Source organism: Cebidichthys violaceus, unplaced genomic scaffold (genome assembly GCF_023349555.1).
Source record: "Cebidichthys violaceus isolate CVI_PGR_0920_01 unplaced genomic scaffold, fCebVio1.0.p SCAF_67, whole genome shotgun sequence".
NCBI lineage: Eukaryota > Metazoa > Chordata > Actinopteri > Perciformes > Stichaeidae > Cebidichthys > Cebidichthys violaceus.
The window spans coordinates 665974-689058 of record NW_027176894.1 but is presented as its reverse complement, the minus strand read 5'-3'; the positions used below and the strand labels follow the sequence as shown (position 1 = coordinate 689058).

The window sequence follows — 23085 nt, the reverse complement described above, 5'->3', positions numbered from 1 at the left end:
GACAGGAGATTGTTGTGCAATTTTAGACCCTGCTCTCCTGACTGGCTGATCAGCAGCAAAAGGTCCGACCCAACGACTGACCCCGCCCCCCCTCCCCCCCTTCAAACAAGCACAGCTATGGAACAATGAAAGAGATGTACAGTACAATAAAACCCAGCAGAACACATTCTGCTAACTCACAACCAAAAAAAAAGAAAAAAGGGGGGCTCGTACAGTTAAAGGTCTTAAATCTATTAGAAGCGACCGACACGTGGGAGGAGAGGGAAGAAATAACGGAGGCGAAGCACCCGTGAGCCGACGTCACGATAGGAGAGGGAACAGACGAGCATCGGGTGAGCCCCCTCCGTCTGTACGCCTGCAGACTACGTGTGCAGAGAGGTATGAACAGCGCCCATCAACACAGCGCCGTTAACCACCGAGAGAAGTGAAGACAGTACATTTAGCTACGTGGCACAGGCTATGCTAACAGGTGGAAGTGTGTCGTGTTGACCGGATCATCCTCCCTCCTTCCTTCCTTCCTACATTCTTTAACATCCTTCTCATGAAGTCACCAATAACGAGTATAGGTTTTATTTTAACTTAATGATAAAAACAATTCTCCTCCACAGGTATTTAGTTAAATACATCTACAGTACACCGTCGCACGTGTGTGTGGTTTTTTTAATCTCTCTCTCTCTCTCTTCTCTTCTCTCTCTCTTCTCCCTCTCTCTCTCTCTCTCAGTGTGTGCAGTAGTGCCAATTTTACATCTGTACACGAGCGGACAGAACAGTAGTGCTCGACGCCATCTAGTTAATTCAAAACCATACAGCTGTTGTTGTTGTTGTCTTTTGTAAAATCTATCGAGAGAAAAGTGTTAACCGATAATAGCGCCGCTGAAATGTACAGAGGTCAGCCTACGGGGTGAAGCTGCTTCTCCTTTTTCTTTTGTTTGTTGGTATCTTCTTGTATTTTCCGGGTCTTGCTGCTACCCTTACATTCAGCATGGCGCGGTGCAGAAGTACTCGATGGATAGACGACAGAATGTGCAAAAACGGAAGAAACAAACGAAACCGTAGCGACAACATTTAAAAAGGTGTTGGCCGGTTCCGCTCGCCGAGGCTGCGCTCACGACCGCGTTTGGTTCGGTGGAAACGAATCCTATCTCGCCTTTTTGTAAATGAAATGTGTTGTCCTTTTTTATTTATTAATATTATTATATCCAGTACGAGAAAAAGAGATAAGTCATGATGAGAATTGGGGGGGGGGGGGGGGTGAGTGAGTGGAGGTGTGTGTGTGTGTGTGTGTGGGGGGGGGGGGGGGGGGGGGCTGGAGCTGTACAGGCCAGGAATATTTATATATATATATTTATAATTCAGAAACTCCTTCGTGGCTCCAAAGCAGCGACGAGGAGCCTGTTCGCTGTTGTGGAATGACGTTGCTGTCGGGCTGGGCGGGGGGGTGATATTGGCTTCTTCAGTGGTGTTCGTCCTTCTGTCCCGCCGCTCCTCAGCTGCAGATGTCCAGAAAGAGAGAAGGATGTCGTTAGTGGACGTCGGACGCGTTTCTGCAAACACAACTGCTCCCCGCACACACGTGGCGTGTTGTTCTTACTTCTTGTCGGGTTTGCTGACGCTGCTGCCGCTGCTGCCGCTCCCCCCCCTGATGGACACCGTCTGGCTGTTCTGGTAGAAGCCTCCCCCGCTGCGGTTGATGTTGGGGTGGGTGGGGGACGCCACTGGCTGCTGCCCGGGCCGGATAGGCTTGGCTGGAAGAGGAGGAAGAGGAGATTGAGGGTTGGCCGTTTCAGATGATGTTAAAATGTGTATTCTGTGTATTCTGTCCCGACCAGAAGGTGTTTCTCATCCCCCCCCTTTCTTACCGATCTGGGCCGAATGTCCCCTCCTGGCCATGTTCTTGGCCCTGACGGCCTCCTTGATGCGGTCCACCTCCTGCTGGTAGCGCTTGCGGTCGCGGGCTGCGTTCTCCTTGGCCTCCTTCAGAGCAGACTCAAGGGCCTTGACCCGCTCAGCCGTAGCACGAAGACGTTTCTCCAGTTTAGGAAGCTCACAGCGCAGGTCTGCGTTATCACGTACCAGCTGTGGAGTTAGAGCAAAGACCGTGATGGAGAGGAGCAGACGGGAGAACAAACCGTGACGTAAAAAGGCGGAGAAAGAACAGGACAAGGACAGCATTACTCCGTCTGGTTTCTGGGTGTGTTTAGTAACTTCCCACCTGTTTGTGAACCTTGGTGAGCTGCTCAAGATTGTTCTCAAGAAAGGAGATTTTCTGTTTCTGCGCTGCGCTGCCGCCTGTGTCGTCCGAGTCCATCTCAGCGCTCTGCGCGACCAACAAAACGCAAGCATTAGAACTTAGATAATACGCACATTGTTGCCGTTTGTGGCAGAACTACTCTGTCATGTTGTCATCAATAGGTTCACCTTTTTCACTCTGGTAGCCAAGTCCTGGACAAAGAGCTTCCTCAAGTTGTGCAGAGTCTGCAGCTCCTTGGCCTTGAATGAAAGACAAAAACAGATGGATTGAGATGATTGGAACAGAGTGAAAGAACACTGCAGATACACCAAACAAACCCACAGCAACAGTAACAGTAAATGTCTGTTCCTACGGGTCTGTATGACACCTCAGCGACTACATCACAACTATGACAAAGACTCACAAGAAGTGCTTTTAGATCATGAACTCACCACTGTCTCCTCCAGACCCTTCAGGTCCTGCCTGGCCTGCTCCCGTCTGTCCTGCATCACCCTGAACAACAAAAACAACAACAGCAGTAAACATCTACACCACAACGCTGCTGATGAAGGGATGCACATGTGTTACACATTGAGCTGTGTGTGAGAGAGAGAGAGAGAGAGAGAGAGAGAGAGAGAGAGAGAGAGAGAGAGAGAGAGAGAGAGAGAGAGAGAGAGAGAGAGAGTGTGTGTGTGTGTGTGTGTGTGTGTGTGTGTGTGTGTGTGTGTGTGTGTGTGTGTGTGTGTGTGTGTGGCGTACGTGAGCTCGTGCAGCTTGCGGCTCTTCTCCTGGTCGGTGGATTTGAGTTTCTCGTGCTCCACTCTGAGCCTCTCCTGCTCCAGCATGATCTTCTGGTTCAGACTAGAAGAGACGACAGAGCACCGTGATCACCTGAACCTGCTGACTCAGTCTGTACATCCGAGTATCATTTCACCTCGGTACTATCGTCAGCTAGCTCTATATGTCTGAAACCGTGTTTTCCTTGATGATATTAAATGGAGCTCTGTCTGCAGCTGTGCTTTCATTAGAAACAGAAGGCTTACTCCTGCAGCTCAGTGATGAGCTTCTCCTTGTTGTCCAGCTCGTCCCTCAGGCTGCTGATCTGCTTCTGATGAGCTTCGCGGTGCGAGTGGATCTGCTTGTCCACCGCTTCCTGAACACACAGAATACAGAAACACACTTTCAAACAACAAGCCGTGAAGTCGATTCAAGTATTTATGTTACATTCACAGTTCTCCTTCCTCATAGAACCTGCAGAACCGTAGTGTTCACTTGTGTTTTATGGAGTCTGAGGAACGTACCTTGACTTCATTGGCCGTCTGGATCTCACTCTCTTTCTCCATCGCATGGACTTTCTCTGTGAAACATAAAACACAGGATTCATTATCATGAGTTAAGAACACAGGGATGTTAGTATCCACTGAAGACTTCAAATGACTTGGGATTGGGCTTAAAAATAAATCGTATTTTGCTTATTGTTTCCGTTACGTTTGAGTTAAAGAGGCTATTTAAAGCTCCCGTTAGGATTAATGGCATGTAAGTGGACTTGAAGTGAGAGTCGGTGCTTCATCCCCGTGAACAGTCACTCACCCTGAGCGCTGAGCTTGACGAGCTCCTCGTTGAGAGAGTCCACGTTCTCCTCCAGCTGCCTCTTCTTCTGCTCCACGTTCTGCAGGTACTCGGTCAGCGACTTGATTTTAGCCTCATGCTGGAGACGGAGGAAACAGATGTTTATGCACATGATCTTCATGAGGATTACACACACACAGAGATCAGACGGGTACGTTGTTTGCGGTTCGTTTCCACGTACCTGGGAGATGCGCAGCTGGCAGGTAGCCAGCTCCTTCTCGTTCTCGTCCATCTTCTTGTTGCTCTCCGACTGGGTTCCCTCCAGCTGCTTGCAGCGCTTCGCCATGGTCTTCACCTCTGACTTCATCTTGCTGATGTAGAGGCGGGCCACCGTGAACTCCTCATCTATCAGGCCACTGCCCTCATGTTGCTGCAAAAGGCAGAAAGAAGAAGAAGAAAGTTGAAGAGACACAACCACATGGAGGAAGCTTTTCAAAAAAGCACCACCCACACAAGGCACACCGGTACCTTGATGTCATTGCTGCCCACGGCGATGCCGATCTCAGCGAGGTCTTTGAGCAGTGAGGACATCATCTCGGTCACCCTCTTCTTCTGGTGGTTGGACATCTCCTTCAGCTTCTGGAGCTCAGAGTCCAGAGACGACAGGATGGACTGCAGGATATGAGAGAGAGAGCGAGAGAGAGAGAGAGAGAGAGAGAGAGAGAGAGAGAGAGAGAGAGAGAGAGAGAGAGAGAGAGAGAGAGAGAGAGAGAGAGAGAGATCTTTGACTCAGTGTGTTCTTCTGTAAAGGACGTTTACTCCTCTATCAATCTAACATGTTGTACATTTAATGGATTTAAAGTCAGCAACCAAGTCCTTTTAAAGTTGAAAGAAAGAAGCGGTGGCAGCAATAAATGTGTAAAAGTCTGTGTGTGTGTGTTGTATATTAAAACAACCAAATTGAAGGAGAAATAAAAGGCGTATTAAACTAAATTAAAGCGCCGCAGTGACTCACCGATTTCTGGCTGAGCTCCTCGCTGATGGCCTCAAACTCCTTGGTCTTGTCCTCCACCTCCTGGCTCTTCTGGTCGTAGTTGACGGCGAGCTCCTCCAGGGCCTGCAGCACCTCCTTCACCTCGTCTTTGGAGGCCTCGTTCTCCGCCTGCAGGCGGTTCAGCTCCGCCTGGAGGTTCTCGTGATCGCGGCGGGAGGACGCCAGAAGCTGCGAGCAGAGGAGAGAAGTGTAGTTACGACGCTTGTTTTATTCAGTATTCATTACAATGTTCAGCGTTTGTCACAATGTGGATGAATTAGCATTTGTTGCATTTTCAAGGAGGCTCCGCCCACATTTTAAACAGTCTATGAGTGGCGCACAGTGCCCAGCTCCCACGCTGTGCAAGTAGCAAATGTGATAGTATTTCCTGCCGTTTAAAGGGGTCATCATTGAAATAGTAAGATGCGCTGACATAGGTGGGTTCACAATGCGTGTACGCTCTGCTCGTTACACACACACACACACACACACACACACACACACACACACACACACACACACACACACTCAGGTAAACACAGAGTCAGCAGATGACGACCCTGTAAAATGAAGCGCGGCTCTTTTGTCTGAGGCGTTCTGTGTTGCTCAAACCTGCAGTGCCGTCTCAGCGCTCCTCCTCACAATAATACGGTTAATTGGACCGCCGCTGCGCCCAAATGCTGCTGACGCGGCTTAAATCGGATATCTTATGAGACTTTGGGAAGCGCTGGAGGGACCAAATACCTTCCTTCACAATGAGCCACATTAATTTAGCACCAACAGTCAATAGACAGTGACAAGTAGTAAATGAAGTGTCCTCCTTATCAGTGGACACAATATGAAAGTCATCAGTTGGAGACTCTTCTAGGGCTGCAGTGAGCAGTTGGATGGGAGATGCTGATTTGTTTAATTCATGCTACGCACAAAACAAACCGTGGGCCTTACTTTGCACCAAGATGTGCTGCTTAACTAGCAAAAGTGGAGTTGGACACGCCCTAATTACACTGAGAGGCGGGCCCTAAGAGTTCACTCCACACCTGCAGAACACTCACCTCATCCTGGTCCAGCATCTGTTGCTTCAGCTTCTCAGCCAGCTGGCTCTGCTGGTTGATTTCCTCGTCCTGTAAGAGTGCAGAAACACAAAGAGACATTAACGCGAGCATCACTGGAGGCCGTCGGTACGAGGTGACAGACCACTGATCGTGGCTAAATGATCGAGTTAACCTTCAGCAGTGTCATTTTTAGATTTCAAGATGAAATTCATGTGTATTTTTGCTTGTTTTCGATGTTTAAGTAGCGTGTGAAACCTGAAACATAACGCTCCAAATCTACAAAATTCCCACAGCTGTGTTACTCTCACTCACCTTATCGTCCAGCTGTTTGTAAAGTTTGGCCAGCTCAGCCTCACACTTGTCCTTCTCCACGTCGGTGAGGCGGACACCCGGCGCCACGTTGGGCGTGGAGGCCTGCTTCTCGTTGATGATGTTGTCCAGGGCCTGCACCTCGGCGTTGGCCTTCTCCTTGTCAAACTGCTCCTCCACCGGCACGCTTTCACCTGAGGTACCGCACACGCACACACACACACACACACACACACACACACACACACACACACACACACGCGTTAAGTATGAGTGTGTAAGGAGCTACAAAGAAGTGTACCCATGTTTCCTGTAACATCGGAATAAGACGCAGTCTAGTTCCTCACCATTCCTCCAGCGGTTGAGCTCGTTCTCCAACCAGGTGACGGTGTTCCTCAGAGTCGTGTTCTTCACCTTCTCACGCTCATACTTCTGCTTCCACTGCTCTGCCGTCAGCTCCACGTTCACTGTGACGGTGTTCTTGATGGTCTTTGCTCTGAAAACAAAAAACAGGCTTCATTCAGCTGAAAGGACTCAAACAAGAACATGTTATGCACCATTATTCCTATCTAAACGTACAAGTGACCAGGCGTGAACCATCAGTGGACACACGGTGATCATGATTATTAATACATGTAAGCGACAGCGGTGGCCTACCGACCTTTGTCCGAACATGAGGGTGGATTTGGTTTCGGACTCATTGTAGGAGGAAGGCGAGCAGCAGATGACAATGGTGGTTCGACAGTTCCCACCCAGCGAGTCCTGCAGGATACGGGTCATCTTGCTGTCTCTGTAGGGGATGTAGGCCTGGGACACACAAAACAAAACAAAACAAAACGCAGGAACATTTAATCTATGCAAACTCATCAAAAGCTTCTAAATATCAGCTTTAAAAAGTGGGTTGATAGTGGGTTTTAGCATCAGGACACACCCTAGAGTTAATGTAATGTAAAACAACAACGCACAGAGCCGACAGGAAGTGATGGCTTCAGTTACAATTCTCCTCAATTTAACCAAACTAGATGGCAGGGAAACGCTAACGTGATACTTTATTAGTATTGATACAAAGAGCTGAGCTGAAGTCTGCAATAACTCTCTAGACTCCACAATGCTCAGTCCGGAGTGACACATCTCTGCACAATAGCTCATTTGTTTTTAGGCCATCACTTATATATATATATATCTCTGCGGCCCCCCCCCCTCAGGTTGTTTACAGAGCGAAGGGGCCCAAGAACAAACCAATTGTTGATTACAGTGAAAAGTGTGAAATCACCGTGAAGCAGGGAAAGAAAAACATTGCTCGGAGGGAAGTTCTTATCCGTTATTCCTGCGACACAAAGAGCCTGTAGATGACTGAAAACAGCACTTTCACGGGAAAGACGACTCATAAAAAAAACACCGAGCTCTGGGCTGTGCAGCTGGTAAACAGCACATTCCCCTTCTGTCCGTTACATCGACTGTAATGTCTGTAATTTCATAATACCATAAAACAAATCATCACCTGAGGCTATAACGGATCTAATGTGTGTTGTGCTGAAAAAGCCACAAAACTAATTTGGTCTCATTAAGATCTGAAGTAAAGATTAAAGCTTTACTGACAAGACATAAACCTCAATTAGGGGCGTTATCCATTAAAGCATGTTTCCCCCTGAAAACAGCAGGCTCTCTTCTGGGAGAAGGTAGAGCACTAACTCTGGTCCTTGCTCTGGATGTGGCGGATGAGATGATATAAGACAGGAAACATCTCTGCGAGTTTCACCAAGTTGTTCAGATTCAAATCAACTTTATTAACCCGAACGGTGCGTTTTGGTCCAGAGCAGCAGACGCGAGGTCACCGTTGAGTCCACAGTAACGCTGCTGGCATTTGTAGCATAGCTTTCAAACATGTACACCGCTCCTTTGGAAACACTGAATAGACCGACACCCAGAGAACACCAGCACTCAACATTCAACAGGTTTAAAGTGAGAGCTAAGGGGGAACACCAGAGACAGAGGTACTGACCGTTCCTTCAGCCAGAGCAGAGATGACGTTCCCCAGAGACGACAGAGACTTGTTGATGTTCTTGGCTTCATCCAGCAAAGCTCCCTCTGCTCCCGTTTTACTGACCTGAAAGACACAAAGACAAAAAACCTCAAGGAGTCAGAGACACTAATCTGAACCCAGCTCAAGTAGACGATACAGGGGGAATGGGGGTCGTCCGATGTACACAATGTAAGAGATCTGCATCTCCGACGGCTGGTTCTCTGTACCTTTTCACTGCCAGCCAGATCCACCAGGTAGAGCTTCCCGCTGAGCTTCTGCTCCGTCTGAGTGTTCTCCTGTTTGACGTTTATCAGGAAGATGCTGTGACTCCTGGAGCTGTGCTCGTTCATGTCTGAAGGAGAAATGACACCCACGTGGTTTTAAAAAGACGCATCAGCCTCAAACCACAGTCCATGACTTTGAGACCACGCGATGGGATCTTACTTGTAACGGCTACGTGTCTGTTGGATTTGCCTTCATCGATTGTATCCATGACCTCATCCGGGCTGCAGACAAACCTCTCAGTGCAGCCCTGCAAAGAGAAGCACAAACACGAGGCTCGGGTTGTTGACCGTCACTAAACGGGTTTTACTGGATGTTTGACATGTGACAGGAGGTTACGGCTCACCTTGACATATGGTACTCTGTTTTTGTCTTCGTGCACGGACAGATTGGTCTTCGACACTGGAGATGAGAAGAAACATTTATGTAGACATGTACAGTATGTATTCGGTTTAAATCCATATGTATGCTTCCAATGTTATCTCATTACTTCTAAAATGTTTCCCAATTGGCTGATTTACAGTGTGCGAACGAAGAAAACTTCCACTTAACAGGTTTATACACCTTGAAATAAGTGACATATAGAATATACACATTAACAAATGACAATTAACAACAGAGTCGGTGTGTTTACAGGTGACGTCCCCCCTGCATTATGTTCAGTGCACTATCGCCACTTACCATCCAAAAGATCCCGGATCTTGTCTAAGTAAATTTCAAAATATGAAACCTGTGAACAGAGAAAGAACCTCATTATTTGGCAATCCGCCTGCAACATCACACCAGTGAATCAAAACACACACACACACACACACACACACACACACACACACACACACACACACACACACACACAGCAGGCTGTATTGATAATAATTCCTAATTATTATGAATAACAGGCAGAGAAAAGGTTGGATATGTTCACAGTTAACATGAGTTAGAGATATTCTGAAGAGCAAAAATACTCTTTATGAAATCAAGTTAACGTCTCGCCACTTTAAATGTTCCTTCTTCCCTTCACAACAAGTACATATCACCACATGTTGTAGTGCATGAGTAGAGTCAGCCAGGAAGTACATGACATGTTACACATCACTTGTATCGTCTCTAAACAAAATGCTTAGTAATAGCAAGCTGCAAAACAAGAAGTGTGTGACTTGTTGGGTGCACCCACAGTTTGAAATAGTGGAAGTGAGACGTGAATATCAGACTTTAAACACACTATTTGAACCTGGAATTCTCTCTATTTTGGAGGGCAGTGTCGCTGTAGCCGGAGCAGCACTCTGCTTCTTAATTGTCCCCTTCTAACTACTCACTTTGATATGAAACTCCAAGTTTTCATCCATGGAATAGATGTAGTTGAAGATATCTTGAACTATCCTGGGGATGATGCCCATTGCATCTGTGTCATGGAGATTCCCCTGCAAACAAGAGAGCAAACATGAATAGAAACGTAAGGATGTGAAGCGAAGCTTTGCATTCAAAAACAAGATGCACACAAGCTCTTAGAAGTCCTCCTCACCTCCATGGTGTGTGTTTTGCCAGATGACGTCTGCCCGTACGCAAAAATTGTCCCATTGTATCCCTCCAGAACATCTACAAGACACACAGGTTTTTGTTAAAAAAAGACTTGATAAGTGTAGCGTGTAGCTGGTTAAATCAAACGTGAGACCTCACCTTTGACAATCCTCTGGGCGCAGGCGTTGTACACTTGCTCCTGTGTTGTGTTTGACTGAAACACTCTGTCGAACATGTACGGTTTGCCCTACAACGAAGAGAGGAGGCGCGAGTGAATAAACAAAAAGCATCATCGCCTCATTCAAATCAATAAATCGGCGACGTGTTTTTGTTTGCTCGAAACCAGAGAAAACTCCATCGGCAAACAGGACGCTACGCATTCTGCATGTTCAACGGCAGTAGCAGCGGATTATTTGGAAACATTGTAGCGTGAGCAGTGATTGCTGCCGTTACTGAGGTCTACCTTCAGAAAAAGAAAAGGCCATATGCATGCTGTCCCTACTGACCCTGCTGCACATTTCAGCCAAAAATGTACATGTCTGCCATTTATTGATAGTGACAATAGAGAGGTGACCCCATGCCAGACGCACACAGTGGGCGCTGCGTTAGATGGTCAGTCTGGCCACCAGGACGCTCCCAAACTGTCACATTTTGACGTTCTCAGGCTAACTTATCCTCTGCTGACTGCAGTTTAGTTCACCTCTGAAAGTTAGCCGTCCTGAAAACAACTTCTCATGTGAACTCCTCTGCAACAGTCTAGATGTACTACACTAGAGTCTGAGCTTTCAGACACTGGCTAAAGAGCCGGCCTACTTCACACGAGCATGAGTGCAGCCATTTGTGATGTTCTTATTATGGGCGAGTCAAAACTTCAAAGCACAACTCCAGAGAGACAGCGATCAATAGCTGGATTTAAGGGGCCAACCGCAGGGGTAATGAAAAAAAGTGATGCTACGAGCAATCCGGAGGTTCAGCTGAGATGCCACGGCGTCTTTAGAGGTTTGAAGTCCCAGGTGACTCATCTCGTCTCCAGCCTGATGTATGGGAGTCGAGCTGTATTGCATTAAGAGTTTAAGAACATGTGACAGCCCGGGTTGCAAGATTAGATATCGATTCAGTGTTAACACCTGTAAGTGCAGTAGACAATGTTGACACGCAGCCGGTGTCACCTTGTTTAGGACATGTAAACACACTCATAACTCAAGGTGAAACCACAAATATGTCCCTGGCTAGCATTAGAAGCTACAGGCACCTTTACCAGCGCTGCAATACTTCAGACCGCTACAGCCGAGACGTCCTCAGTTTGCACTCTCTTGCTCATAATCCCTCCTGACAGACGGTCGCATCCAAAGTACAGCTCGCTGCAACGCAGAGCAGCAGCATCTGAAGACATTGATAACTCAGCCCAGCTAGCCACATCCTGGCAATTAACCCGGTCCACAACAAAGAGCCCAGAGCCACTATCATGGCTGCCAGACGCTGTCAGCAAACAATGGCACAGCCCGAGTTTAATGTCCTCATTGTTACGACTGCCACTGGCCTCGGTACCTACACTTCTGTCTCGTGGGATTACTTGCCCGGAGTGTAATTACAGTGAAAAGCATTATTAAAGCATTAATAAGTGCTCTGTCACGTCTCTGCTTCCTGATGGCTTTGTTACGATACTTGCCCAGGCAGAGCCATTCAGGAGAGACCGTGACACTCAGTCCAAGGTTATTCTTATTGTCTCCCGCATGAAATCTAATTGGATTTGCCGTTATGCAAAGTAACTCAATATTCCATGTTTTATCAATTTGGGATTTTTTTTTGGCAACCTTGCTTCCTCCTTCCTTGCGCACAGCTGGCAGGAAAAGAACAGGTGTCAATTGCTGCTGCAATGCATATCTGTTATGTACTTGTTTAAAAGCATTAGGAGCACTTTTACTTATCTCTCTAATCCTTTTTCTTTCCTATTATGTCACACGCAAATCCACCATTACACTGAAAGTATCTGCGTTGTGTTCTTTTGGGGGGGGGGGGGGGGGGGCGTACGTACCAGGCTACTGTATGCAATGTATGAGATATGACAGCAAAACTGACCTGATCTATTATGTGCAAAACTGACAGGGGAAGTATAAATAATTCACCTGCTGCACACTCGCACTACGCTGGCAAATCCAGCTGCTCACGGCAGCTATACCACCTCATTTGGTGACTTTGTCTCGCTCCCTTTCCGGCAAAAAGGCTGGCAGGACTTTTAAGCGAGGCACAGCTGAGTAAGGGCGTACTGCTCTAGGTGTAGGGAATATCTCCAAGCACGTCTGCAACGCACCAAAGCGGCATCACCAAAGCCTGCCACGGTGAGGCTGCTCACACTCAGCACTGCTGTCGAGACTTCGACCCTAAAACAGGGTCCACGCCCTCGATTGTTTGGAAAACGGATACAAAATGTGAGCTAAGTGAGTCAGTCGCCCTGGATAAGAGCGTCTGCAAAACCATAATAATTGCCCTCCCCACCCGGAGCGATTGCCCAGCGCCTCGCCAACTGCCTTCTCCGATTGGTCGAACAGCTGGTTACCAGGAGAGAAAACACAGTGGGGATTACCCAGGAGGCCTGTGATGCTGCTTATGGGCACTGTTAGTGTTGTACTTCTCAGTGTAGATGCACCAGCAGCGCCTACAAAGCTCTAGTCTGCAACACTTGCATCCTTCACAATGTGCACTGGTATTTTGACACTATGACTGGCACTCTGAACTGGGCTGGGCCACACCGTGCCTGACGGGGCACAGACAGCACACTCGTGATTAGTTAAAGACCTCAAAATAGTGTCAGCAAAACTAGTCGAGAAGTCACCGCACAGCTACAACAGCCTCCTGCGTTTTGCATGACAGAAAATGAATAGTCTTGTTGTACTCGCCACCGAAATTAGTAGTTTAACAACAAAGAGGAAGTGATTCACATCCACTCAGCCGAAACCTGCTACTTTGTGAACGCTATTCAAGATCAGTTTCTATTGCCTAGTAAACTCTTTTAAAGCTCGGGCGAGTAAAGACACAAAGTCCACAAAGAAAAAAAGATAATGTCACAAAGGAAAACTAATGTTTAACCACGATTATTTTTTTTTTTTAATGATACAGCATTGGCTTTTGCGTGATCAGCATGTACAAACTTGAGATGTCAGCCTGGCATTTATGCTGTTGTTATGCTCCCTAATTACTACAGTCATAAGGCAAATCAGAAGACACTTTGCATGCTGCCATACAGCTATAGAGTAGAGGCACGCCATGGCATCAGCCAAGGTTGTGTCAAGTAAACAGCGTCTTTTCAAGACATAGGCTACTGTATATAGGCCTATGATGACAAAGCATCAAGTGCACATCATTTGCAAATTGACGTCTGGACAAATTCTTTGTTGATTCAGTAAAATGGAGGTAGCAGTGCATTAGAAAAGGGCATTTCCTACCATCAAGAGCTTGATCTGTACCCCTAATTAAACCTTTGATTTGATCCCAAACCTGAACGTCCTCATGTAAAGAAAACAGATTAAGGATTTACTTGAATATGTAGTTGAACTTGTTGGTCTATTAACTCTTAAGTGTCCAGTCAATGAAGGCCAAGAGAGAAATAATACCACTGGGCTGTTTATAATATGACAATTCACTGTCAATGACACTATTATGACGTTATCATTGTCTTCTTTTATGTTGTGTTATATTCCAATAAAAGGTTATTTTAACTTGGTCGACAAAATGTGTTGTGTTGTGATACCAGCTGGTCAGCTATAGCTAATGTTAGCTTTAATTAAGCAACAGCATTAAAACTAGCCAGCTAGCACAAGGCCGGCTAATCTGTCACCTACCAGCTGGCCTAGTGAGTTAGCCACGACTAGCTTAAATCAAAGCAGGCTTAACGTTACGCTTTATGCTGAACCCTACATAAATAACAGCTTTAATTGTTACAGATGCATGGGCTGCTTATCAATTAATGGCGTGGATAATAATGCGGTGTGTTTATAGCGTGCAGCATATAGCAGACTATAACGCTGGCGACATTTTAAAACATGTCTGTTTGTGGCTTTTGTTGAATGACAGCTCGCGTGAGATGTCACAGAAAAGTGACATTTCACGCGAGCAGCAAGTCGACTGGCATGTTGAAATGTTAATGTGAATTCTGCTGCCGACTATACATGTATCTGGGGCACCGAATATGTCATAAGTGTAATGTAACTGACTGTTTTGGTGGCGCCATAACGCAGCGGTTAACAGGTCAGCTCTATAGCTAACGTTAGCTAACAAGCTAAAAAGGGGCTAACTACCGTAGCTTGCAAGACAATCAAAAATGGCTGAACTGCTTCCAGAAGGCTCTGTCAAAATAGGCAGTTCAACAGATAAAAGGACTCACCCCGATAATAACGTTTTCCTCCCCTTGAAACTTGGGAATGTATCTGTCGCCTCGGACCACCTCGGAGCTGTTCAGGGGCCTAAAGCGACACATCACTTTGATGGTGCACTCCGCCGGGTCGGCCATCTTCCACACGGTTTATACGAATGGAAATAATTCACCAATATCAAAATTAAAGTGTATCCTGGATCCCTATAGGGATCTAGGGTGGTTCTTGGGGAAAGGGCGATAATCTGTCGGTCATTCAACAAGAAATCCTTGTTTTTCCTCCTCTCGGTCACTTCCCTGTGCCTGTTAGGAAGCCATGATGTACCGGTGTGGATCAGCTCCTGCTGCTGTGGATGTGGATCACAATGACGTCACCTCGGCGCTCCCCTTCCTCGCGCTGTCCGTCCGGCTGTTGTAAAAAAAAAAAAAAATAAATAAAATATATATATATGTATATGACAAGAGGACATAATACAGACTCAGTATACAGGGGGTTGTATAGAAATAGAGCTATAACAAAAGAACCAGGGCTTTATCATTTTGTTAGTAGAATAAGTTAGAATTTTAATTTTAATTAAACAGTATATTTGTATTATATTTGTATCTATCAAAACACATCATATTTTATACATTTTATAGGTTTTGTTTTTAGAAAAAAAGTAAAAAGGCAAGTCATTGGACTACCAGTAAAAACAAATTGGTAACATACAGTACTTTAGGAGTGAGGGATTTGGATATCCTCTGTAGCAGTAATTTTACATTTTAATGTATATTGTTATGTAGTAAATTGCCTAGCAGATCAATGAGAAGATATTTGACAACTCAAGGTACTTACTCACATTAATGCAAGCATAATATAAAAATCAAATATGGCCATAAAACAATATTGAATTTTCCTTTGTTACATTGTCCAAAATGACTAACAATGAAAGTAAAATATAATAGAAAAAAATGGTTTCATTTAAGAAATAATTGTGGAAAATATGAAAATCAACACCTACATCAGAAGGTTTGTTTTAAATTTCATCTGAGTATTCAACACAATCTCCCCCCATGAAACTGATTGGCAAACTTAGCACTCTGACCTTGAGCATTGGCATTAGCATCCCAAACAACCAGACGTGGTCATCCTCCCTCCTGGTGAAAAAAGCTCAAAAACAGCTGTATATCTTCGGCAAAGTTCCCAAACCAAGTTCTTAACTTTTACAGAAGAGCAATAGAAAGCATCCAAACTGGAAACATAACAAATGATGACGCACAGCCCAGGACAGTAGGGCTCAACTGTGGGTGATTAAACCCGCCCAGAACATAGTGGTACCCATTTTTACAGAGCATCAGTGATATTGATGACAAGAGGTGCCTGCAAAGAGCTCAATGAATATTAATAGACAATACCCACCCCAGCCACTGCCTCCACTCTAATATAGTTTTGCTTTGTATGTTTTTGTCCTGCAGCGAAATGGGACTGCAAACTGCCTTTTGTTTCACAACCCTGTGTTGTACAATGACAATAAAAGACACCTTGTAATCTTGCAAAATGCCCTTTTTAACCTGTAAAACCCCATAGACCCATTTGGAAGTCTATCAATACATAATCTGCAGACAAGCTGTCTAACCCATACAACTAAGTTCTACTCAACAGCCCTGGGTTTTCCAGATTACTGTATATGTTGCGCTGTATTATAGGGAATGTGTGTGAAATGAAACAAGATTTTCCATTTTAAATGCAGCCATGAACATTTCCCTGATTACAAGTGTGTGAAATCGTCAATGAAACACGGACACAGACTATGATGTCACACAGGGTGGAAGACACGCTTCAGGAAAATGTAAGGGGAGTATTATGAACACTGGTGCTATTGTTAAACCCAAAAGAGGATATTACTGTAGCCTGTGACTCAGCTGTCTTTAAGAGAGGGAGCTGCAGCTGTGAGACCTCCGCCTAAATAAAAATGCATCATGTCTGACCTCACTCAACAGATGCCATAATGGAGCAAAAGCCACGGCAAACACATTTTCTGGCCACTCCCTGAAACAGTGAGGGATATCCTTTTTCATGTTGGAGTGCTTTATCCAAATACCAGTTCTACTGGCCTTCTACTGCAGCGAAAGGGTGTGGTGCTTCTGTGTGAGCTGACAGGGTAGTCTGGTTGTCCCTGAGCAACAAGTCCCCACGGACCACAGTGTCTACTGTCACCATCGACGACAGAGGAAGAACAAACGGGAGGGTTATTCAGTAATATGAGCTGGTTTTCTTGAACACATTCTGGTACTTTAGAAAGAGAAAGCTTTATAATACTGAGTTACATATTCATAGGAAACCCTCCACCCCACCCTAACTGTGTACCAAAGGGCTCAGCGTCCAACTAAGCCTATTAGTTAACAGCTGTCCATGTCATGGTTATTATAGTATTGCAGCGGGAAGATTTACTTTCATTGTGAATGTGTTAGACTGCAGGCATAGACGTGTTTGGGGAATAACATTACATGAATCGACATTGCCTGTAATGCTTGATTAGTGCTTACAAATTGTTGCCGCAATGCTTTTTAGAAAACATACTTGCTACATGTTAAGGCAGCATATGAGGCCAAGAGGCAAGAAAATGAATAACACACAGGTTTTTAAATGAAATAAATAAAATAAAATAAGACCGAGGAAAATATATGATACAGCAGGAGCAGGAGCAGTCAGTAGCTGTAATGTAACTTAATAATGTACAAAAAGGAATGCCATTTGATCTTCATTGTGATGGAATACAAAACAAGTTGCATTATTCCATGTTTTTCTGGTTCTATGTTTCCATGCTAAATTGGGAAAGAACAAAGTACTTTTTTCAAGTACTTTGAAATGAAAGGTTTTTAAAAGTACTTGTACTCAGAAAAATCACTTATTTGCTCTCCTGAAAGGTGAACATTATGATCTCTTCATTTACTTGTACACTCACTGTTTGACCGCATTGCCTCCCAGAGTGAGACTCAGCCCTTTATAGGTCACCTGTTAACAGAAAACACAGGGAACAGGGATTTAGTGAAGTTGGGTTAGGACACAGTAAAAGAAGCAAAGATCAGTTTGCAGTACTTCTGAATTACAACTGAAACACACATCTGATGAAGATCCTGATCTTGAGATGAACAGACAAAGAAGAAAAACAGAGAACCAGAAGAAGGCTGGAGACAGAGGACAGTGGGCCAGTAAAACAGAATATCTCCTGGTTGTTGCAGGACATGTGGTCGGCCTGGGCAACGTGTGGAGATTTCCTTACCTCTGCTACAAGAATGGTGGAGGTGAATCATACAGATTCTGAACTTAGAGCTGTTTACACTTAATCAACTTGTACATACATGCATATATATATCTCTATTTCCATACCCAGGGGCCTTTCTGGTGCCATATGGTCTGCTAGCTGTGGTGTGTGGGATACCTCTGTTCCTACTGGAGACCTCAGTTGGTCAGTACACCCAGGAAGGATTCGTCACCTTTTGGAGGAAGTTGTGTCCTCTGGCACAAGGTGAGTTTGTACTGAGATAAAAGATGAAGCTGAAGAAAAAAATAAAAAATTGTACACAATACTCAGACTTCAACTGCAGAAAATAAGTCTTCTTGCTCTGAGTAACCCTCGGAAAAGACATGTATCTTTTTTTTGTATTTTAGGAATCGGATGTGGACAATTGGTGATAAAATTTTACGACTTCAGCTTCATTATAATAGAAGTCTGGGCTCTCTTCTACCTGGTGTTCTCGTTCAGAGCCCAGGCGCCCTGGGCCACATGTGAGAACATCTGGAATACAGGTAAGATTTACTTTCTAAAGCTTGAAAACTGTCAAGGCAAGCCCTGTTCTCACTATATCTGCAAGTTCAATAGGTATTAGTTTGAGATGAATAACAAGAGAGACAAACAAAGTCACCTGGAAAAGCAGAAATGCAGTGGACACTGGATATATTTACGTAAGATATAGTAGAATTCACTGCAGCAAAGTCTTAAATTGAATTTACTGTATTGAATTGAATAACAGCTGTTACCTGTAACTGCTCACTTTTACCACAAATACTAGTAACACCCATTTTCAATATCTGTCATTTCTTTGCTATTTTATTTAAACTCAGATATGTTTGCCCTGACAATTGCCCCTTAACCTTTATCAGAGTGAAAGCTGTTTTTGGGAGATCCACAGTGTAACATCCTCTGCTAGTGTGTGTGAGAGTAACCGTTATCATGTTTGTTCTCTAAACCAGCGAACTGTATGGGTCCTACGATTTTGGATTCCCCCTCATCAAATTTGACAGCATATCTGACCATGCTGAAAAACACCACCTCTGCTGCCACTGAGTTCTGGGAGTGAGTCTAAATCCCCTTCGTTCTTATGACTTTTAATGCATCATGCATCATAATGACCCACTCTAACTATAAAATATGATAACGAACTTGGATATACAGTGTCATTTTAAGGGGCTAACCATCGAATTTAAACATGAGCCCTACGTAGTCTGTGGAAAAGGTTGCATGATGTCTTCTGTGCAATAAATCCTACAAATAAAACGACGCCTCTATCATTACAAATCACTGCTGATGAATAAATAAATCATTGATTATTTCAATTCTTTATTATCAATTATTATTGGCACATTATTATCCTTATTTATTAAAACGAATGGATGGTTTACCAGTGGAAAAACTCATTATTTCACTCAAGTTCAATATAGCCTTTGCTAAAATCAGCACTTGCCGACCATGAGATGATGAAAACATATAATGCTTATCCTACCGGACATGACTTTACCTTTTGCCTGGTTGCTACTTGCTCGTGCGGTAAACTGAAACGTTGTTTCATATGTACCTCTTAAACTCCCCCTCTCCTCAGACGGCGGGTGCTGGGCATGTCTGGAGGCATTGAGGAGCTGGGCAGTGTGAGGTGGGAGCTGGCTTTGTGTCTTCTGGCCTGCTGGGTGTTCTGCTACTTCTGTATCTGGAAAGGTGTCAGATCTTCTGGAAAGGTCAGCGGTAACATTTGAATTAAAACGTTGTAATACACAGAAACCATCATGCATTTTATGTAAGTATTCTACAACGTACTTCCGTGAGTCATCTCCACTACTTTTAGGCATTACAAATAATTAGTATTATTCATTTGTGTTTTTAAGGTAGTGTACTTCACTGCCACGTTCCCCTACGCGATGCTTCTGATACTGCTCATCAGGGGTCTTACTCTACCTGGAGCTTGGGAAGGGATCTACTACTACCTGTATCCAGACCTGAACCGCCTGGCGAACCTTGAGGTATCTTGTCCTTGCTGGCATGTATGGTATCATTCTATATGGGGCAAGAGAAAGTGTTCAGCGACTGATCAGTAATTATCTCAATAACAGTCCATTTTTGTGTTGTTCATTTATTAATCCAAATCCTATTAAAATACAGAAATTACTGGCTCTTGATGTGAAGTGATGACACATCCTCACAAACAGTGTAGGTATTGCAGTGCCTTAGAGAAAGTCAAGACCATTGTAATACAAAATATCAATAAGTAATGACGCTCACATGAATATAATATATACTTTTTTGTGATATAACAGGTCTGGATAGAGGCGGGATCTCAAATATGCTTCTCCTACAGCCTGACTGCAGGGACTCTTAATGTCCTGGGCAGCTATAATGAGTACAACAACAACTGTTATAAGTGAGTATCAGCTGCTAAAACACAATCGCTTATGTTAGGATACTTTCCTTTTGCAAAGCCACTCTCGTCTCATCGAGAGGACTCTGTGTCCTGTAGGGACTGCTTGTGGCTCTGTCTGCTGAACAGCGGGACCAGTTTTGTCGCTGGATTCGTCGTCTTCTCCGTACTTGGATTCATGGCTCAGAAACAGGGCGTGGCTGTCGACGCTGTGGTCGAGTCAGGTAAAGACTTGATATGACATGATGTTGAAGTTTCATATAAGTCCAGGTACAAATAACGTTGTCTTTCTTGATGTTTCCTGTTCACAGGTCCGGGTTTGGCCTTCATCGCTTACCCTCAGGCAACAGCTATGATGCCTTTGCCACAGTTCTGGACTGTCTGTTTCTTCCTGATGCTTATTCTGCTGACCGTTGACTCACATGTCAGTTACGTTTATTGCATTACCTCTTGATTAATTACCAATTAATTGCAGGCACAAAAATGACTTATTTGCTCATTGTCTCATCCCCAGTTTGTGGCAGTGGAGTGTTTTATCACGGCAATAAGCGACTTGTTTCCAAAGCTGTTTCGTAAACCAGGAAGACACGAGCTGCTCGTCCTTTTCTTCTGCTCCTTCTTCTTCCTCATACATCTGCTGCTGGTCACTGAGGTGAATGGAATAGTTCCATGAGGATACTTTCAAACATCTATTGTCACAAAATGTTTGTAAAACTATTTCCTCATGTCGTTTCTGCTGCTGCAGGGAGGGATTTACATATTCCAGCTGGTTGATTATTATGGCATGACCAGAGCTTGTCACTATTTCATGGCTTTATCCGAGTGCCTGGCTCTGGCCTGGATTTTTGGTATGCAAAAAATACATTGTATCCCTTTTTTTTCCCACATATCTGACTATATCTAAATGCCCTTAGTCTAAAGGGAATATGAAAAGAAAAGCTGTTAATGATAGTGGTTTCTAGGATTTCATTAAATAACTCCGGTCGGACTGGTTGCATTACCTGAATGTAACCAAATGATTTTAAGAGATTCTTTATCCTTCCTCTTTGGTCACAGTCTTATTTGGGCTCCAATGCTAAAAAAAAAAGAAACGTTATATGAATTTAGAACTGGTCTAACGTACAGTCTGTGTATCAGGTGCTGATCGTGTGATTGACATCATTGAGGACATGACTGGACAGAGACCATCTGTTTTCTTCAAACTGTGCTGGAAATACGTCATTCCTCTGCTGTCACTGGTGAGTCAGAAACGTGTTTTCATTGCTTGAAGAATAGGAGTCTACAGCCACGTCTGTTAGAACTGTGCGTGAGTGTTAACACATAGTTTAGTCACTTGGCACTAAAGACAAATTACAGATTCGTTTTGCAGGTATTTGGACCAAAAATTGGACATGTTGATGGCACCAGAGGAACGGTTCAGGGGTCACCAAAGATATTAAAATTCATGTCGATCCATTTAATACTTATGGAGAAATGTCCCTGAAAACCAGGAGATCAGAAAAGTGAGGATTCATCCTCTGGAGATGATACTACATGTCTGTACAAAATGTCATGTTAACCCATCCGATGCTTTAGTCTGAACCCAAGTGGACTTTGCCATGCTGTGAAAGTAAATGAATAATCTGAGCTCACGCTGACACGCTTATCATGCTGTGGCTCTGCAAACTGTTTATGACTAACAGTCTGTGTTCACGGTCCAGCAAGAGCAGACTGGTGACATTTTTGTGCAGAATAAAGCCATATTGAAGAGTCTCTTTTCTAAGATAACCTCTTTTTTAATTTATTTTCTTATCCCAAAAAACTTGAAACTCTTTGCACCTTCACAGATTTCCTTAATCCTGTACCTGGTTGATTACAAACACCTCAGGATTAATGACTGGTACGTTTACCCTGACTGGGCGTACGCACTGGGATGGACCATGACACTCTCCTCTGTCCTCATGGTGCCACTGTGGGCAGCTGGACAGATGTGTTCGACAGCAGGAACCTTCAGACAGGTCAGAGTTCAAAGAAGACACTTCTGCAACTCTGGATGCCTCAAAAAGAACATAAATCTGATTCATGATTTCATGTCTTCTACAGCCACTCATTGGTAAATACAGATTGTTTTAAACTGTGTTGGATGAGATTGAAGCCCATGCAGTCATATTCAGTGGTGTGGGTAGTTATGCATGCTGGACTGCATGGTACCTCATCCAAGTCTTTTGTTGTGGTCTGTGAAGGATGGCTGTCCCACATTTTTAGCTCTGGGGGTGAAAATGTTCATGAGTGTAATGATTATTAAAGTAGTGTGTAAAGTTACTGATTTTGTTCGTTCCTGTGTTCCAGCGTTTGTCCGTCCTTTGTCGTCCTGCTGAAGATCCAGCCTGGCAGAGGAGAGACGAGGGAACGACTGTTAAACTGAGGACGTGTGCAGTGACGACTTAGTGTCACCTGCAACATCACATTCACTAGAGCAGACCTGGGCACTGTACCGCGGGACGTCAATGGGACATTAGGAATAAAACGTTAATAAGTGTACAACATGCACGGAATACAGCTGCAATGCTTTTATTTTGAAGGAGACTGTTGCTGTTTTCGTTTCTCAGTTTATGTTTGTTAGTGAATGTGTGCGAGCAGCAGCGTCACTGCACTGTGTTGGTGAAGTGAGCTTAAGGGAGATGTGAGTTAGCTGTTAACCCCTTAAAGAATGTCAGCCTATGTTTAAAAAGAGAAAGATTGACACAGAGTGTAGAGTTTTTAGCAAAGCATGGACTTCTAAGTGTTTATCTAGTGAAGTCAAAGGTAAAGCCGTGTGCTGAGTTTGTGGAGAACAGATCGCAGTGTTTAAGAAGCGACACGTGATTTCAAACTCTACTCATTTCTCTGAGACAAAGATGTTTTAGTGAGGACAGTTTAAAGGACAGAGACTGACTGACAAATGTTCTTCTGCTCTAAACATGAACTCTGTACTTTGTGCTGTTTCAGGAGGAAAAGTGACTCACTTATACTCTCATATTAGTTTCACATTTTCTCCATCAGCTTTGTATG

At 44.4% G+C, this 23085-nt stretch overlaps 2 protein-coding genes across 2 annotated transcripts; one reads left to right on the top strand and one right to left on the bottom strand.

Annotated features, from left to right (window-relative positions):
• Positions 1-1295: 1295 nt before the first annotated feature.
• Positions 1296-14738, bottom strand: LOC137890607 (kinesin-1 heavy chain). The gene is made up of 26 exons (XM_068734762.1): positions 14398-14738; positions 10176-10263; positions 10021-10094; positions 9815-9919; positions 9180-9228; positions 8845-8900; positions 8661-8748; positions 8444-8568; positions 8196-8300; positions 6855-7000; positions 6541-6689; positions 6197-6387; positions 5885-5953; positions 4815-5021; positions 4328-4471; positions 4041-4229; positions 3821-3938; positions 3532-3587; positions 3274-3383; positions 2990-3091; positions 2683-2743; positions 2419-2490; positions 2213-2317; positions 1860-2076; positions 1592-1745; positions 1296-1490 (listed from the first exon to the last, which is right to left on the bottom strand). The coding sequence occupies exons 1-26, from the start codon at positions 14521-14523 to the stop codon at positions 1487-1489; spliced, it is 2910 nt and encodes a 969-aa protein (XP_068590863.1). The 5' UTR covers positions 14524-14738; the 3' UTR covers positions 1296-1486.
• On the top strand, positions 14705-23039 carry LOC137890621 (sodium- and chloride-dependent betaine transporter-like). Its single transcript, XM_068734780.1, has 15 exons — positions 14705-14788; positions 17442-17670; positions 17760-17894; positions 18038-18175; positions 18620-18722; positions 19246-19378; positions 19526-19660; positions 19955-20058; positions 20155-20279; positions 20367-20479; positions 20570-20707; positions 20801-20903; positions 21193-21293; positions 21882-22052; positions 22384-23039. The coding sequence occupies exons 1-15, from the start codon at positions 14705-14707 to the stop codon at positions 22480-22482; spliced, it is 1911 nt and encodes a 636-aa protein (XP_068590881.1). The 3' UTR covers positions 22483-23039.
• The last annotated feature ends 46 nt before the right edge of the window (positions 23040-23085 follow it).

Bases quoted from the DNA above. Each gene is read 5' to 3' on its own strand.
- LOC137890607 (XM_068734762.1), bottom strand. From the start codon at position 14,523: ATGGCCGACCCGGCGGAGTGCACCATCAAAGTGATGTGTCGCTTTAGG. The intron at 8,301-8,443 runs GTACAGAGAACC...TGTGTCTTTCAG, and splicing joins ATCTGGCTGGCAGTGAAAAG to GTCAGTAAAACGGGAGCAGA. The intron at 6,690-6,854 runs GTCGGTAGGCCA...TTTTGTTTTCAG, and splicing joins ACCCTCATGTTCGGACAAAG to AGCAAAGACCATCAAGAACA.
- LOC137890621 (XM_068734780.1), top strand. From the start codon at position 14,705: ATGTACCGGTGTGGATCAGCTCCTGCTGCTGTGGATGTGGATCACAAT. The intron at 18,723-19,245 runs GTGAGTCTAAAT...CCCTCTCCTCAG, and splicing joins GCTGCCACTGAGTTCTGGGA to ACGGCGGGTGCTGGGCATGT. The intron at 19,379-19,525 runs GTCAGCGGTAAC...TGTGTTTTTAAG, and splicing joins GTGTCAGATCTTCTGGAAAG to GTAGTGTACTTCACTGCCAC.